This window comes from Choloepus didactylus, chromosome 7 (genome assembly GCF_015220235.1).
Source record: "Choloepus didactylus isolate mChoDid1 chromosome 7, mChoDid1.pri, whole genome shotgun sequence".
Taxonomy (NCBI): Eukaryota; Metazoa; Chordata; class Mammalia; order Pilosa; family Megalonychidae; genus Choloepus; species Choloepus didactylus.
Genome location: NC_051313.1, coordinates 107,608,525 through 107,626,075, shown reverse-complemented (window position 1 = coordinate 107,626,075; position 17,551 = coordinate 107,608,525). Strand labels below are relative to the sequence as shown.

The following is a 17,551-nucleotide window of genomic DNA, read 5'->3' as shown; positions in this document are numbered from 1 at the left end:
GTTCCACCAGATTAAACAAGTCCCCTGCTCTTATTCCATGCTAACCCGGGAATCTCCACAAACCATTTAATGCCTCAAGCCTTCTGACACTGGATGGCAAAAAAACTTTGCATGGTTAGAAAGTGAGACTCCAGAATACATTTATAAACTGTACACAGTTTCCCACGGACGACCATCCTGGATGCACTCACATTACAGGGTCCAAACCAGAAAAGGAACAGCCCAGTCCCTGGCACCAGGATTACTCCATGCAGAGACTGCTATCTTGTATGTCATTTAATTTACGACCACAACCCAGAAAGCTCAGGAGAAGACAGAAATGAAGTGTTTATTTTCTCACAAGACACTGTCACCCCATGTGGAGGGAGCAGCCCCCCAGCCCCAAGTCCCTCTTGGTGAAGGCACAGTGCTCAGACCTGCCCCACCGCAGCCAGGAGCCTGGGCTCTCCTCACACAAAGTTCTGAGCAATGGCCAGCACCTTGGAATACTCGCCTTCCCTCTGGCGGAGGCTGGTGGGAATGGGAGTCTTAATTCGGGTCCCCACAGGGTTCCCATTGTCCTCTATGAGGACCACGTTGTTGGAGTCGAACCTGGGGGTCATCCGTGCGCCAGGCATGCGATGCCCCACGATGAGCGCCTTCTTCTTCTGCCCCTTGATGGCCAGCAGGATGCGGTCGCCCACCTTGCCCACCCCGTTCTTGTTGTAGACATGGATGCAACGAGGAGGGCGATGGTACGGGGTGTTCCCCAGGGCACTGTTGTCCACCACGCGTACCCGTGTCATCTTCTGAATTGCACCGAGACTCCCAGTGGTGCTGCGGGAGAGGAAAAACAGTCTGAGACTGCCGTCTCTCCTGGTCAAGGCACACAGGCCTCCCGAGAGAGCCGGGCTTGGGAGAGGGTGAGCATTAGCAACACACGCTGAGCTGAACACAGCTCTAGGCAGTTCATGAGGAGCCTGGACCGAAAAAGTCAGGTGCTTGTGAATACTCATCTGTACCCAAAACACGCTCACTGACAATCCAAAGCTTCTGCTGTTGTGCAAACATTTCAATGTGGGTGGGTTTTAAAGAGAATCCAATTTTTCTGTTACAATGAACTTCATGACAGCCATAACTTGAAGCCTTAGGTTTCCAAAAGGACTCTGAAGCTTAAAGGACCCTGGGCCAGGCCTCACTGGATGCCTATCCTGCAAAACCTGCTCTGCCAGACCACCACACTTACTCCCAAATTTTGTCATCTATATGTTTTTGGCAACCAGAAGATATGAGTGAGTACGTTTGCTAAGGGAATCCCTTGACACAACATAGCAGAAACTGGAAACAAGTCAAGATAATCTTTTGTTTCAACATTTTTCCCAACTAGAAAGGAATTTTTTGTAAAGAGCACCTATTGAAAGGCAGATAAGCTATTAAGCAACCTGACTGCAGTGGAATTTCTATTTTCCTGATGGTAGCACCTTAAACCCTGGAGTTCCCAGGGTCCTGGGTCCTCTTCTGTCATTCCATAGGCCTACTTTGGGCATGTCTCAGGTCTTCCAAAGCGCCATATAAACCTTGATTAATACAGTCACCACATTTCCTTGTAATGATTTGTTTTCAAGCTTGTTCCCCTGGCCAACTGTGAGAACTCGCTCAGGGCAGGAAGCAACTCTTACTCCTCTTGTCTGACTTGCTCCAGGTGCAGTACTCAACCGTGAGCTTGTGGGATGAGAGCATGTAGGAGGACAGGAGGCATTTGCCAACAGGAACACAGTCTGTGCTCTCTGTCCTGGCTTAGCATCTAACAGAGGGGAGGTTGTCACATTTCTATCATGCTTGAGTTTTTGGTACTAAGCACCGTATTATTTTTGTAATAAAAAAATATTTTTTGTTTTTAAAAGAGAAGTTTTTATTTTTAATACAGTGGGGGAAAGATAGGGTCAAGAGATGTCAGATTCACTACAGAGTCTTGCAAGGACTGAGATGTAGCAGCTCCCCTATCCCACCTGACAGCAGTGTCATCTCTTTACCTGCCCTCCCCATGACCATGACCTGAACAAACCCCAACTCTGCTGATTCCTTTGCTTTCTCTGACTCCCATGCCCACCTCCCTGATTTTCTACTCCCTTTCTAGTCACCATAATCCCCAGCCCTGACCCAAAATCCTCACCTACTACTCAATAATTTAGCCTACCCCTGACTTGCTATTTTCAAACAGTTTATAGATAAAGTCTGAAATGAAGGGAGAAAGAACACAATGCCCTCAGGAGGTTTACTCAAAGACAGGGTTGTAAGAACTTCATGGGAAATTACCTGAAGTAGCGCTGGCTGAGGGTTCTGCTTACATAGGTGAAGGGGCCCCAGAGCCTAGCACGGAGAGCCATGGGGATCCCAAGAGGACAAATCCTGCAGGAAAAAGGGGGAAAGGGATTTATTTCTAAGTCAGAGTCCTTACTCAGAGACAGTTTTCTATATAAAAGACTGTTGGATACTTGTGCAGAAGGGAGCACTTATAGCATAAGATCATTAGCCACCAAATATAAATCTCAATGGTTAAAAGATACACAGACGATCAGACAGTTCTAGGGAACATTTTGCTGATTCACACTCTAACTCTGGGACTGGAGAGCAGGAATGACCCACAGCAGTTTTTGCTGAAAGTCATATAAGAGCACAGAGAACACCTCCATCACTATATTCCTCCCGCAGGGAGGAAGAAAAGACAATCCTCTGGTATACACCCAGCCAGGGGCCACTGCCCTAGTCATGCACGGTAGGAAAACTGCTTGGTGACTGACTGCCCTTGTTGGCATGCAGGTGCCTTCTAAAACCTGAACTTTAGCTCTCTGAAAGAAAGCAGGTTATCTAAACAACTGCCCAAGTTGTCTGTCACAACATCACCTTTTCCCCATATGTAAACACAAGGACACCTGCGTAGCTCAAGGCTAGCAGAACAGCACCAATGCTGCCCTTGCCAGGTTCCTGGCCAAGGGTCTATATTTAGGCCAGTCTCCCAAACAACACTGTAATGCAGAAAAACTCCTGGCACTGCGCTAGAGCTGAAAGCAGGACTTGGAAGAGCAAGTTTGAGATAGAACAGCAAACACCAACCCCAAACTCCATTTTTCCAGAAGCTCAACCCTATGGCCCCCTAGCACTAACAAATATGGCAGTCCCCAGTTTCTGGCAACATCTATGCATCATTCAGGAATGTGCTTAAGGAAAACCTACAGCCAGCTGGTAATTACAGCTGCAAAACACACCCATACTTCCACCCAAGTGTTTGGCTACAGAGGGCCTCATTCAAGAACTTTACTCAGAAAAGTTCCCAGCTTCTATCAGTGTTTACACATAACTTTGCCTTGCACAAGTTCAAAGCACCTCAGATAAGATTTTATTTAATAAAGGTGATGGAAAAACCCAGTATTTATTTCCACAGAAATACCAAGATACTCCATGAATGCTTATTAACTATAATTTAGCCTCAAATCCCAATCTTACTCTCCAGTGTTTTCCTTAAGACAACCCATAAAGCACTGGCCAAAATTTAATTACGATCAGAAAATTAAATGCAAAAGAAGGCAGCTAACTCATAAAACTATTATCAAAGACTATCAGATGAAGCCAGCTTTACCTTCACTAGCTAGGTGACCCTCAAACAAGTTACTAAACTTCTGAACTTCTGTTCACCCATCTGTAATATGAAGATAATAATGGTACCTGCTGACAAAGTGGTTACGAGGATTCCACTGTAAGCCACGCAAAGCACTTGGCACAGTACCTGGCACTCAATGTCTATCAGCTACCTTTTTTATCCTCCTCCTCCTCATTATCATCATCACAATCTAGTCATGTCTTTTCACAGACTAAGAAACTAAGATACATGGACCCACAACTAGTCAGGGACAGAACCAGAAGTGGACCCAGCTTCTAGTCAAAGGGACTTGCCACCACATTCTGCTGCCTCGCTCTGTACAAAACTCACCACACACAAGGGAGCCCAGGGCATGAAGCAGCTTTAAAGCTCATCTAGGCTCTTTCTGCTTTCCTTCTTTAAGAACATTTATTGAGTGGTTACAATGAGTCAGTCACTAAACTAAGTGTTTTACATGTAAAATCTCATTTAAGCCTCACAAAAACTCTGGGAAATCGGTACTATTATTAGACATATTTTATAAATGAGGAAACGAGGCCCAGAGAGGTTAAAGAACTTGCCCAAGGTCACACAGCTAGGAGTGACAACGCTGAAATTTGAACCCCAGTAGTCTGCTTCCAGAACCCATGCTCTTAATCAACAGAGAGTAAGCATGATAATTTTAGTTTAAATATTAATATTTTTCCAGTTGTAAATCATTCTTGTTCCATCAAGAACACTGATACCACATCCACATTTTACTCAAAATCAACTCAATGCTTGCTGAATCAACTGAAATGCAGACAAATACCAGGTGAAAATTATTATTCACTTTAATCCAATTTAAGTTCTGAAGACAATCTGTAGTGTAGGTGGCAAAAAGAGCTCCACATTCTGAGCAATAACTAAAAATTGACTACCAAAAAAAAAAAGAAAAGGCTCTGAAAAGCAGCCATTCTAGCCAGGCTGCAGTTACCTCAGATCCTCAGCCAGGCCTTCTTATCAGATCCTGGCAGGCCCCTGCTCTCACTTCCTGGGAGAAAAGAAGCTCCTCGACTACTCCACAGAAGCTTCAAAATTAACCCAGCACCACCCACACTCCCTCTCCTGAGAACTGTGACATCCTGCCTCTCCACAACTGCACTGCTTCCTCAAGAACTGCAGAAGTGTCTTGGGGGCTTCCCAGAACTTTCCTGACTTAACGACAATAACAAACCCCAAGGCATCTCCCTAAAACCTGCAGGGCTGTCTGTGCACAAACAGAAACCAAGCCTTCCCAAACCAGGCCTCCTCTCCAGGCCCTGCTCACAAGCCACCCCACAACGATGCCCATCCCACTCAGCCAAATGCAACCTAGCTCTACACACATCCTATGCTCACAAGCCACCCCACAACGATGCCCATCCTGGTCAGCCAAACGCAACCCAGCTCTACACACATCTCCAAGAAGCTCTGGGTCAAACTGCAGCATCAGTTCCTACCACTCCCGCCACTGCCAACATGCAGGTATCCACACCAATAGAACGCTCACTACTCCAACTTTCAATTTCCAAACTCAGACACCAAAAAGATGTGGGTACTTTCTTGAGATAGCCTGATCCCCCTCAACATCCTACTCATTACACAAAACTTAGAAACCATGGAGATCCTGCTAACATGGCATCTAAACTCACTACAGGAATTCAAGAAGTACATGGATTCAGATTGTGAGAACTACTCGAACTGCCCTCAAACACAAGAGTACCAGATTCATGTCTCCAGGGAGCACTTTCATTTCACAAGAAAAGGCCGGATTCAGTCACTTTTCACTAGCTCTTTGGTGGGTCTGCAACTGACCTCCAGACTCAGACCCAAAAGTCTGAAAATCAAATGGACAGCAGGAAGCATTTCTATGAACCTGAAAGCACAAAAGAACCAAATACATTCACTTATTGTATATATGTCCCTTATCCCTCCAAAGAAAAATCTGTTGTCCCATCCACTCCCACCAGCGCACAAGTTCCCAGCAGCTCCTAAAGCAGAATCTGCTAAATAACAGGTGTGCAGTAAATATTTGTTGATTAAAACAACTGAGGTAGCCGACAGACCCCACCCCGACTCATGGCTCCACAAAGGGAAATCCAGATGCTGTTGAGCTCTTGTCTCTATATGAGGAACCAGGACGAGGCATGCAAACATGCTTTAGGAGAATGACGGTGCTGGTCGTGGGAGGATCAGCCCACACTGTTTCCAGGCCCCGGGAATCATTGGCCCGGGCTTGGTGCCTATGCTGCCCACTGGGGAATCACACCTCACGCCACCACCAAACAGCTGGTTCACATCAGGGAAGAGTAATGGAGGCAGCAATTTTCTTCAAAGCAACTTTGACTGACCCTGATGTTATTTCCTAGCATAAATCCACCCTGCAGATACAAGCCCTGATTCATTTCAGCTCTCGTCTATATATAATGCTTTCACAAATGCAAAGCAATGTTATTCTGAGTCTTATTTTGGACAGGAGACTAACCCCGATTATATTTCCTTCTCTACAACACTGTCACTTAAAGAAGACTGGTATTCAGAAGACTAAGGTGCCACTTCCCGGGCAATGCTGAGTATTACCCTCCTGATTCAGAGTATGAATCACAACCTCTCCATTCAAGAAGAGAGAAAGAGAAGGGAGGGAAGAAGGAAGGAAAAAGAAATTGCTAATGCAATCCAAGAGTCATGCTGATTTTCCATCTTGGTTTAACTTTAAAATCTCTGTTTGGTTTGGGAGCTAAGGAAGGACTGTGGATTTCTAGGACACACAGGTGAGCCTTTCACTTGGCATCAGCTTGTAGGTCCCACAGGAACGCACACTCCATGAAGGTAGGTATCATTCCTGCCTGCTCACTGCTGCATGCTCAGACCCTACACTGGAGCCCAGTGAGTACTCATTAAATGAATAAAATTAATCTGCAATTCATCCTCTGGCTCCAGAGATGCTCTGTTTGGGGGGTTGGTGGTTTTTCTTATACCCTTCACTCAGGCTCCCAGTGACAGGGAAACTCCTAGGCATTGAGCACTCATTTTTGGTGGGTTTTAAGACAATAGAGACCGAGCTGGAAAAGGAGACCAAAAGTCCTACACTTCTGATGTTTGGAAGTCCAAAGCTGCAAAGTACCATTACGTGAGCTTTGAGGAGCAGCAAAATGTTATACTTAGTATCACAATGCTAAGTATAATTATACATTGTTTCCACCTAAACAATTTCTATCCTCAGGGGCCTGGCATAGGACAGACATTTTTAAATGCCTCTCAAGAGGAAAGGGTTCTATAGAAAAGGGAAAAAACAAATTAAAACACAAACACAATCACAAAGAATAAGTAAAAGAGATTCTGTTAGTATGTGACAGAAGAGAAAAGAAACATGTAGAGAAATGTAATACAAAGCCCAGAGGCAAGAAGGACAGATTCCACCTAGTGTGAGGACGCAAACACCCTCACTCAAAGCAAGGAAAAGCTGAGGTCCAGCTTCTGGGAGCCAGAAAGGAACTCCCAGGCCCCTCTAACCTGTCATGCAGACAAAACCCCTCCCTGTCTCCTGGCAGGTTTCTCCCCAAATCATTCTGTACCAATAACTATTCTTACTTATCATTTAAAGGCTCATTGCTGTTTTGCTGTCCAATATTCTCTTTCAGGAACTCACTTTCTTAACCTTACACAAATATAACATGCTACAATTCTCAACTTGTACTTTGAGGCAGATCCCCTTCTTTGCTTTTTTCATTCCTCAGAATCCAATGGAAACAAAGATAAATAAGAAAGGACAACAGTGTGCAAGGGGCTCAGTCTGCTAAGGATTCTGAACAGCTGTCAGCTCAACAGAGGAAGTACCATTAAAGTAAGTACCATTTTGCAGAGGAAGAAATGAAGTCAGAAATGCTGAGAGACTGTCAACTTGCCCAAGGTTGGTAGGTGACAAAGGTGGGAGGGAGCCCAGGGCTGTTTCTACTAACCCTGCACAATACCTGCACAGCTAAGATGCTGCCTTAACCACTAACAAACTTTCATGGAAATACACACACAAGACATAGGGCAAGTATCCTTTCTCCTTTGTCAAACAGTTCTTTGAGTTAGACTGTCACATAGTCTTAGTTGAACATATTTTTAAAACTCAGAAATTAAAAAGCTGCCTGTTCAATAAATATCTGCACTACACCCAGTACAACCTAGGACCAAAACTGAAGTTGACTGTGATTTAGCCCACCAAGATGTGCGTTTTCATGGTATCACTACCAATAAGCAAAGCACCCTTTAACAGACTGATGGGCTGTTTCTACCATGGCTGCCACTAACAGAACCTCATTTCTCTAAACAAAGGAATACATTTCCAGGGTTCCTGTCCTGTATTTGTTAATTTATTTAACTTATACCCCCACCTTGTTACAAAATTATTTCAATAGAGGTTCTCAGATAGCCCTGAAAATTCTCAATTATTCACACTAGTTTTTCAAGGTGTAGATTTTATCGATTCTAGCTTCTCCCCCTTCCACCCCTAGCCCAGAGCTGTGTGCAAACATCTATAGTCCAGAAATAAGTTCATAGCAATCTTGGTATGGTCAAACTCAGAAAAACTGCCCAAGGCAAAATTAAGCTCTACTTAATCACAAAACATATACTCTTCCTATGAGTACCTAACACTGAGCCAGTGGCAAGGAGCTGGGTTTATGGACATTCCAGGTGGACAAGAGGGCTGTGTGGAGAATAAAAAGCCTAGGGGGTCACTGGACTCAAAGAGGGAATGCTACTGATGGAAAGCATATCACCCCCACTCCATCCCCCTCCCTTCTACTGCTAAGTCTATGACCTTGGGGAACTATTTCTGCAGACTTCTGCAGACTTCAACCAAGGATCACTGGGAAGAGCAAAAGAGACAAGGAAATGAAAGTGCTTTAGCATCACTCACGTAAGAGATTGTTTTAATGTGGGGAATCCCTGTCTGAATTACCCAGTAAGGAGCAGTACTGCAGAATAAGCAGTCTATTTCCCAGATCCTGGCCCGGGAGAACAGCCTGGCTCCCATGCGTGTCTTATCTCTTTAAAGTCACTCGGACTTGAAAGTGTTTTTCAGCTTAAAGTGAACATGGAAAAAGTGCTCCCTCTCTAATGATTTTCTAAACTTTTGTGTGTGTGTATGTGTTGGTTTTGTTTAGTTTTTGTTTTTGTTTGTGGGGGGGGGGTTCTTTCTGAGTTGAGTTCCACTAGTAAATAATAAGCTACCTGGCACCTTTCTTAATAAGACGACACATGAACTGATCCAGAGCAACAAGTTCAGCTCCTCTCTCATGCTCTCTCATGTGCTGGCTGTCACTGTTAATACACACATAAAATCACACAGAGGTGAGCGAAGACTCAGGCCAAACCATCAGTCTCTAAAAATGAAAGTTAAACCATAATCTGATTTTAGAGACCCTGCCAAGCCATAAGCCATAAAACTATCCAAGTAACACAAACAATAGGAAAATCCATTTTAGGTGGCTCCAGGTGTCATAATCCTGAAGACAGGAGTGAGGTCTGAGAGGCTTTAAAGGACTCTTGCATTGTCTGAGACTCTAGGAGCTAAGGAGAGTCCAAATGACCATGGCAGAGACCAACAGGACACCATCTGCAAGATGGTGTTCAGGAACAACAACTCTTCCTTCACAGATTCCACAATGCACTTAATTCATTTCTCATTTCAGGCTTTCTGAAATGAAATGAAATGAAAATTCCTCTTTTCTCTGGAAAGTGTCACTTGGTGGCACACACTCCTTGACGATCACTCTGAGTATGTGGTGTCCTTAACAAGCACAGACAGAAATAAATGAGGAATCTACCATATGTTCAGAGTCACAACTGCATTATTTAAATCATAATACATAAAAAATGCCTTTTAGTGATCCTTAGAAGTTCAGAAAACAGGTGACCACGGCTTCTTGTTTCCATTTTCCAGATATCCATTATGAGCACTGTTGGGCCTCAAAGTGAATTTTATGGTACTACATAAGCAACAGAACACACCAGCTTTCACAACCATAAAATCAGAACAATATTTAAAATAAAAACAATACTTCCACAAGAAATAAACATCCAAGAAGCGCTCAGGAAAATTCATTCCAAGAAATACAACTACCACAGATCATGTTTCATCTAAACTGCTCACATCTATCCAAAACTGCTCCAAGAATCCAAATCAACAAAGACTCCTCCCATCAGTCTACCAAAGACAGCTTCACCCCACCTTCCTTTCAGTCACACATGAGAAACTGCCCTTCCCTAATTAAGCCAACCCACTTGCCAGCACAGAGGAATCCTAGATCTATGCCTACCCCAACAAAATCCTTATGTTGAATAACACATCTTTTCAGTAAATAAAGAGTGAACCGTCTTTTTCTCAGGTGATAATCTCCCTGAAGAAAGAGATCTACTTGGTTCTTTGCCTCATATTCCTGGTATGTTGACTATATCCTCATGGATAATTTTAACTGATGGAAAACTCATGATGAGGAAGGCAAGAGGGCAAACAGGAGGAGAGAGGAGACCAATGTTTTTCCAACTTTTCTCTGACAGACAAAAAAACACACTGTAGCACCCCCTAGCACACTCACATGTGTTTGAAACTGAAGCAGGTGTCAAGAAACAATACTTACCCTTGCTAAGTGCATTGCACTCTGGTATTTTCTATAATATTTCATTTATTTTTTAAATCACTAATTTCCAAATCACTAATGGAACTAAAACACTGCAATAAGCCAAACCTACTAATGAACCCTTTAAAAAGACAGCAGGCAGCAGAGATGCTGACCAACCACAAGAACCAGACGCCCCCAGGTAGGTAGTGTCCTTCCTCTATCCAGCAAAGGCAGCGAGGCAGCTACCCACATCATAACCAGCAGTCCAGGTTTAGGTCTCTCCCAAACTTCCAGCTTTTCCTAGTTTACCTCAAGTCAATCAGTCATATGCCCTTTTTTAACCTCTTTATAAATACAGTCCATTCAATCTCTCAGGGAGGCAAAGTTCATTTGCTGTCTACTGTGGAAAACAATAATTCCTTTTCGTCCCCAAACCACCCCCCTTCAAGCTTGAAGGGAAGAGAACCTTCCAGGAACCCAAAACGAAATGAACAATCTGGGTGTCCTCGTGCCGTGCGATCTATTTGTGTGGGTGATACACATAGAAAGAAAATGCACACATCTCTCGCGCAGTCTTCATCTTTCCGGTCTTAATCACTGGCAGATCCAGTCACTGGTGAAATGAGAAACCAGGGAACCCCCGGCATGACAGAAGGGAAAGCAGGAGACTCACAGAAGCGCCTGGCAAGCGAGTCTCCAAGTCAACTCCAGACCCAAGCTGGGAAAGGGGAGGGAGGAGGGAAGCGGACAAGACGCGCGCGAGTGACCGGCGCGGACGCCAGACTGCAGCCCGTCCCTCCCCAGCTGGCCCCACATCCCCGGGAAGGCAGGTAAGTGCGGCCGGGAGAGCGGGGGGCGCAGAGGCCGCGGGGGGGAGCGAGAGGGAGGGGGTCCGAGTCAGAGGCCTCCTCTCCCCTGCCCCCAAAGGGCCCACTTCCCTCCCACGCCGGCTTCTCTTCCCCCACCCACGTGGGGTGAGCCTCTCTCAATGCAAGGAAGAAAGGGAGACCAGAAAAAGTGAGTTAGGACCGCGACGCCACGCGCCATACCACTCTCGCCGCCCAGGAATACCCCGCCACCGGCCCCGCAGGCCAAGCACCGCCCTTCCCCCCGCGCGGCCTCTCCCCCTGCGCCTGCGCGCTAGACCCACCCGGGCGGACGGCGCTCCGAGAGTGCGCGCGCGCCTAGCGTGTGTTGGCGTAAGGGGTGGGAACTGCAGGGCCCCGCCCCTCCTCCTCCTCCCACTCCCTCCTCCCACTCCCCCTCCCCCCTCAGTGCCGCGGCCGCCGCAGGAGCCTGGAGCCCGAGCCGCCCGGCGACTCCCCCTCCCCCTTCCCCCCAGCCCCGCCCCGCCCCAACCCGGGGCTCCGAGCCGGAGCCGAGTCTGCGCCTGGGGGTGAGTACACGACCCCTCCCCAGTCCCCTCTCCTTTCTTTGAGGATCCCACCACCACCCAAAGAAAAAACCCGGACTCAGCTGCGCGTCCCCTCCCTTCAACCTCCTGCGGGACCCAGAGGTGCCCGGGCCCTAGGGACCCAGCAGCGGCGCGCGCTTCCCCCAACCCCGGTCCATCCCGATCCAGATGGGAATTCTCCGATTCCTGCTGGGAGTCCAGATGTGCGCCGCCCTGTGTCCCACCCCCCAGGAGATCCCAAGGGGTGGGACCCCCGTCCCCCGGTCACCTAGTGCCACTCTTCTCCACCTGCCCGCTCCAGGTGCGCGCCCCCTCCGCGCCTTCCCTGGGTCCCAGCTGCGCCCCACCAGCCTGCCGCCGCTGTGGGGAAGCAGCCGCCCCCGCCCCCGAGTTTGGATTCCGGGGTCGCCAAGTCCGATGCCTTCGGTTGCTTTTATCTTTTCTCCTGCTCCCGGGGCCGACTATCTCCGAAGCTGGCCGCGGGCAGCAGTTCAGGCTCCAGCTGGGACAGGATTCGCCTTGCTGGCGCGAGGCCGGTCGCTGCCCCCAGCCCTTCTGGAGGCTGGTCAGAGGGCTAGGGAGGCGGCTGGCCCCGGGAGCGCGCCCCTCCTTGCGCCCCACACAGTGCAGTTCATTCATGAGCCCGCCCGGGCCTGCGTTGGAGGGTGCGGCGGGGAAAGGATTCAGACGCGGAGCAGAGAGTGGGGCAAAGGCCCTGTCGGGAGGAGGGAGCGTGCTTTGTCCCTTCTGGCCTTCTTGAAAGCCTAGGGCGGAGGATCCCAGAGCTTTGGCCCCTCGTTCCCCAGAAAAGGGAAGGACGCTTGGGAAGTGAGGAGGAGAGGTCAGAGGGGCCCGCTGCCCTTGGGTCTCTGTGCTGCCACCTGCCTGGGTCCCCTGGGCAGAGGTCTGGCCCCTCAGATCAAGCCTGAGCACTTTGCTGCCCTGGGGGACCCAGCCTGCCCTACCCAAAACCACTCTCTAGCCTCTTCCTGGGTCCACAGCAGCCCAGGAAGAATGAGGTTGTGCCCAGCCCTCCCCAGTAAGGCCCCAAGGTGCAGCCTCCCTGGCACAGGTGAGGAGGGGAGTGGGAATGTCTGCCAGGCTTGGGGTGGGGGTGTGCTAGCAGCATGACTGTCATCCAGAGCACCAGAGGGTCCATGCCCTGGCATGCCCTGGGTGGCGCATGCTGGGGCCTGCTGTTGGCTCACCAGATGCAGTTCTTGCCTGTAGGTGGGGTGGGGACGTGGTAAGGCAGAGGCAAGTGGTGGGTAGCTAAGAGCCCCTTTTTGGACATCCTACAAGTTCCCTCCGATTATAACAGTCATTGAGACCTGTGTTCAAATCCCATCTCTGCCATTCTTGAGCTTTGTGACCTTGACAGGTTACTTAACCTGTCTGGGCCTCAGTTTCTGTTTAAAAGTGTGTTTACCATCACCTCCTTACATGGTTTATCTTGAGGATCAAATGCTAACACTAAAGAGCCTGTTACCCTGCCTGGCAGGTGATCAATAATGGGTTCTCTTCTCTGAATTTCTGACCCATCCTGGTATGGAATCATCCTCCTGTGTTCTCACCTCCTATCTTGTTAGAGAAAGGTATGTTTGAAGAGTTTGAGAACATTCCCTGCCACTTAGAGGTAGAGTCCCTAACATGGTATATAAGCCCCTGAGGTCCAAACAAGAAGCCCAGCCTGACTGAGAAGTGCTAGCATGTTAAATTCTATATATTCTTTGATTTTAATTTTTACCAGTTTTCCTGCATTAAACCAATCCCTTTTATCCTGTACTTTATTGACAACACTAGCTAATTTTTTAGAGCTGACTGTGTACCTTGAATTGTATTAAGAGCTTTACATCAAAACAACCACACAACTGATTTTTCATCCCCATTTTACAGATGAGGGAACTGAGGCCCAAAGGGGTTAAGTAATTTTCCCAGGTTACTCAGGTAGGCTGTTTACCAGGTTAAAGGTTTGCTCAGGTCTTTCTTACCCAGAGCCAATGCTGCTAAACACCAGGCTGTGTTGCCCACACCTACTTCAGAACCTCAAATCACAAACTCAAGGCCTGAGTGGAAGGTCTGGGAGTTGCAAGCAAGAGGGAAGGCACAGGATGTGGCATTTCTCCAGAGTGGTAATAGCCAGTCCCCAGCCCCTGGCTCCCTGGTGGAGAGGCAGCAGAGTGCAGTGGTTTAGAGCATGGACGCAAGTCAGGCTGCCTGGGTCCATATCTGGACCTATCAGACTGGCTGTGTGATCTTGGGCAAGTTATATACCCTCTCTGTACCTTATAACATTTAACTTATAATTCCCCCACCTCCACCATGCACACACTGATCTCCAAAGGTAGTGATGGAGGAGTAAATGTGTTAATATTTATAAAGTGCTTAGAGCAGTACCTGGCATAAAATAAGAGTTCAATAAGCATCTATAAATGCATATTCTTTTTCTACTACTTTGATCCTCACTTTTGGATACATTTTTGCCCATCACTGAAGTTGTTAGGGCATAAGGATATTAATATTTCTTTGTTACAGATTGGAAGACTGAGGCCCAGGTTACATAGTAACAGAGCTAGCCTCCATTTCCTCCCATCAGACCACACTGCCTTCCTATGATCCCAAGCCCTTAAATTAATTCTTCCCAAATAACTAAGGAAAAAAAAAACAAAAAAACATTTAACTTATAATTTCCACACCTCCACCATGCACACACTGCCTAATGGAAAAAATAACCTTAAGTTAGCCTAGCAATAAAATCTTCCATCACTTTAGCGAAGTATCCACACTTCCCCTCAGTTTCAGACTAGAGAAATCCTGGCTGGGGAACCCCGTGAAAGGGAGAAGGCGCCCCCTACCACCACCACCCATCCCCGTGTGCTTTGTCTTTGGCTCTTCCTTCCTCTCAGCTGCTCAGCCCAGTGCGGGCTCTAAGAGCAGCTGCCCTGGATGAAACTCAGCCCAGCAGCCCCACCCCCACAATTTCAGCGCTTGGAGTAACCCTGTCCAGAGACAGAGCCCGAGCCCCGGCCTCCACCACTTACCTGCTCTGTGACCTTGTGTGAGTTGCTTCTGCCCCCTGGATCCCTGCTCCTCCGCCCCCTTGTGAAATGGGGAGCGTGCTCACAGCCTGCCCTGCCTTCCTCAGGGTGTAAGTTGGAGGGGAGTGTAAAGAGGGAGGCAGCCCAGGAACATGGTGACTTCAGTTATCAAGCATCTAGCTGGACCCTCACCTATGCTGCTGGGTCCTCTTAGTATAGAGGCTTCCAGAATTTTCCACCTTCCTTAGGAGTGAAGAGAATGGGAGATGTGGAGGCATGGCACTCCTGGGGGGCTGTACTCATTATATTCCATCCCAGTGAAGCCTTGGAGTTAGGGGGAGAATCAGGCAAGGAGAGGGAAAGGGCCATCTTGACTTCTGGAGTGCACTGGAGAAAGGGGGTTAGTGTCAAGGCCCTGCCACAGACCCAAAATGCCCACACCCACCTTTAACCTCCGCTCGTGCCCCACGGCTCTGCACACTGCACCTTCTGTTACCTATCCAGGCACCCAGACACACCCACATGTGCACCCCGTTTAGAGGCCAATGACTCCTTTCACTTCCGTGAGCTGACCTCCGGTTACCCAGCTCTCCCGGCACACACACACACATCAACACACATTCATACACCTAAACACTTACATTCCCCTCGTGTTCTCTGGCCAGAGAACATATAATTTATTAAGTATTTATTAAACTCCCATATTCTGCAGAGTCCTGTTCTAGGCTCCTCAGAAAAGCATTGTGGTACCCTGGCTTTAGAAAGAATTTGACCTAGGTGTGAATCCAGGGTCCCTCATTTTTTTAGCAATGTGACCTTGAGAAAGTTACTTAACCTTTCTGAGCCCCTGTGCCCTCAACGTAAAATGGCAATGACATCCAGCTCAGGACTGTTGAGGACTAAATGAAGTCATGTATGCATTATTCCTGAAACAGTGGGCACTCAAACTGTGCCTGCTACAATTACTAAATTAGTGGTTTTTAAAGGCAGGTTGGGCTGGAAAGGGAAAGAGAGTCATAATCACACACAGAGCAGTTACTCCTCTCAGCCTTCCTAAACTATGCTTTTCAGAGATACATAAACAACCCCAGCCTCCCCCTCCATCTGAGAGCTCCTGTCTCTTGCTCTGTGGTCAGGGATGTTAGAAAGAGAATAGAGAAAAACCAGGGGGCTTAGGAGAACCCCTCTGAATCACTCCAGGGGCCTGAGGGACGCTTGTTCTCATAATTGCAAACACTGATCTTAAGTATGTTGTTCTCTCTCTTTGTCTGGTTTCTTTTCTTCCCTGGGGACCCCCCCCCCCCCGACAGAACTTCAGTGTTGTCAGCAGAAGGGGCCCCAGGGGCCCCTCGGTAGAACGGGGGAGGGGGGGCAGTGATGCTGCCACCATACTTCTCCCTAGGAGCCTCCCCAGGGCCCAGCTTGGTTCTGTCCCCGGGCACTTCCAGAACCCAAGCATCTGGGCCTGGTTGCCCCTTTGGGGGTTGGGGGTAAGGACTGTGTGCTGTCCCTCCTTTCCTCCCCGCTGAGATCCACCCTGAGCAATGAGGGTGAGCAGCCGATGGTGGCAGAGAGCAGGACGGGAGGACAGTACTCTGGCTGCTGGGGGCTTGGGCGGGCTAAGAGGCGCCCGCCCACTCTCCCCTCCTTTGCCAATGGAAGAGCCCGCTGGAAGGCACGGCATTCCCAGCCTGCTCTGCTCCGGAGGTGGGAGCATGGAACTCTGGGAGGTGTAGTCCTCACAGCCACTCAGGTGACCTCTGTGCAGAGAGAGTTGGAGAGAGGTAAGGGAGCTGGAAGGGAGAAAGGTGTAGCTGCTGCCATGCTGGGGAGGAGAAGTAGGGATAAGCAGGAGTGACTGGTACCAGGCAGGTGGCACAAACTGGAAATCCTGCTTTTTAACTGACATCCCACTCTGACCTCATCGTTGGACCCCTACTCTGAGGATGGAGGCGCGGCTCTGGAGCTGAATGTCTTGTTTTGAAGTCAGTTTTATTGGGAAGGTGATTAATGGGGTTGAAAAACCTAAGCAAGTGAAATTGCACCATTCTTCTAATAAGGGCAGAAAGAGATCAGGATGAGGCATTGGCCCCTGAGCTCCTTTTAGCCTCAGATCCCCAGACTTGAGTCTCTTCCCTGTTTTCCCCTAAGCTTAGCTCTGCTCCTTGTCAGAGACACAGAAAATGAGGGACAGTGTGTGTGTGTGTGTGTGTGTGTGTGTGTGTGTGCATGCACGTGCACTTGTGTGTATATATAGGATGGGAAGTGGACATTAGCAAATCACAGGCAACGTTCAGTTTAGAGAAACCAGTCTTCCCAGTCCAGGCCTGGCTGGGCATCTGGGTTGAGTTCTCCAGGCCCAGGGTAGGGTCGCAGCCCCAGAGCCACTGAAGGTAAATCACGTGACTCAACCCTCCTCTCCCCAAGCCCTTATCTCTGGAGGCCAGAGCTTCCACCCACCAGGCTGCCTGGTGATCAGCCCTCCTTGCTCCCTCCCCACACCCAACCTACAAGGGCCCTGAGGGGGATGGGGGCAACAAGCCCAACTGACCACTCCGCCCTCTGCCCAGGAGGACCATGCTGCAGTAGCAGCCATGCTGCCCTTCATGCTGGCCACACTGGGCACCACGGCCCTCAACAACAGCAACCCCAAGGACTACTGCTACAGTGCCCGTATCCGCAGCACTGTCCTGCAGGGCCTGCCCTTCGGGGGCGTCCCCACCGTGCTGGCTCTTGACTTCATGTGCTTCCTTGTGAGTGCCCACAAGTCACCCCCCACCCCTGGCACCCACCCCTTGCACATACATGACAAGGACCTCCAGCCCTAACCACTCCCCCACCCGGCCCT

The 17,551-nt window shown here is 48.6% G+C and overlaps 2 protein-coding genes across 6 annotated transcripts in view; one reads left to right on the top strand and one right to left on the bottom strand.

Annotated features, from left to right (window-relative positions):
* Window positions 1–303: 303 nt before the first annotated feature.
* Window positions 304–12,284, bottom strand: MRPL14 (mitochondrial ribosomal protein L14). Of its 3 annotated transcripts, none has more exons than XM_037843304.1 (3): window positions 11,934–12,284; window positions 2,296–2,388; window positions 304–816 (listed from the first exon to the last, which is right to left on the bottom strand). In XM_037843304.1, exons 2-3 carry the CDS (start codon window positions 2,364–2,366, stop codon window positions 450–452), a joined length of 438 nt encoding a protein of 145 aa, XP_037699232.1. In that variant the 5' UTR covers window positions 2,367–2,388; window positions 11,934–12,284; the 3' UTR covers window positions 304–449. The 3 variants fall into 3 exon arrangements, with proteins under 3 accessions (XP_037699232.1, XP_037699231.1, XP_037699230.1); XM_037843303.1 differs by lacking the exon at window positions 11,934–12,284 and adding an exon at window positions 11,301–11,365; XM_037843302.1 differs by lacking the exon at window positions 11,934–12,284 and adding an exon at window positions 10,812–10,846.
* Window positions 10,957–17,551, top strand: part of TMEM63B (transmembrane protein 63B) — a 23,472-nt gene continuing 16,877 nt past the window's right edge. For 2 of the 3 annotated variants that reach the window (XM_037843299.1, XM_037843297.1), the window contains exons 1-2: window positions 11,536–11,647; window positions 17,274–17,456. In XM_037843299.1, the coding sequence (XP_037699227.1) occupies window positions 17,298–17,456 (159 nt within the window). In that variant the 5' untranslated portion in view covers window positions 11,536–11,647; window positions 17,274–17,297. Of the gene's footprint in view, window positions 11,082–11,535; window positions 11,648–17,273; window positions 17,457–17,551 lie in introns of those variants that run through there. The other variant, XM_037843298.1, reaches the window with a different exon arrangement.

What these genes read in the sequence shown, in the direction of transcription:
- MRPL14 (XM_037843302.1), bottom strand. Translation starts at nt 10,831, where the DNA reads ATGAAGACTGCGCGAGAGAT. An exon ending in ATGAAGACTGCGCGAGAGAT is followed by an intron (nt 2,389 to 10,811) that starts GTGTGCATTTTC and finishes TTTTTCCTGCAG; the next exon opens with GATTTGTCCTCTTGGGATCC. An exon ending in CTCAGCCAGCGCTACTTCAG is followed by an intron (nt 817 to 2,295) that starts GTAATTTCCCAT and finishes CCTCTCCCGCAG; the next exon opens with CACCACTGGGAGTCTCGGTG.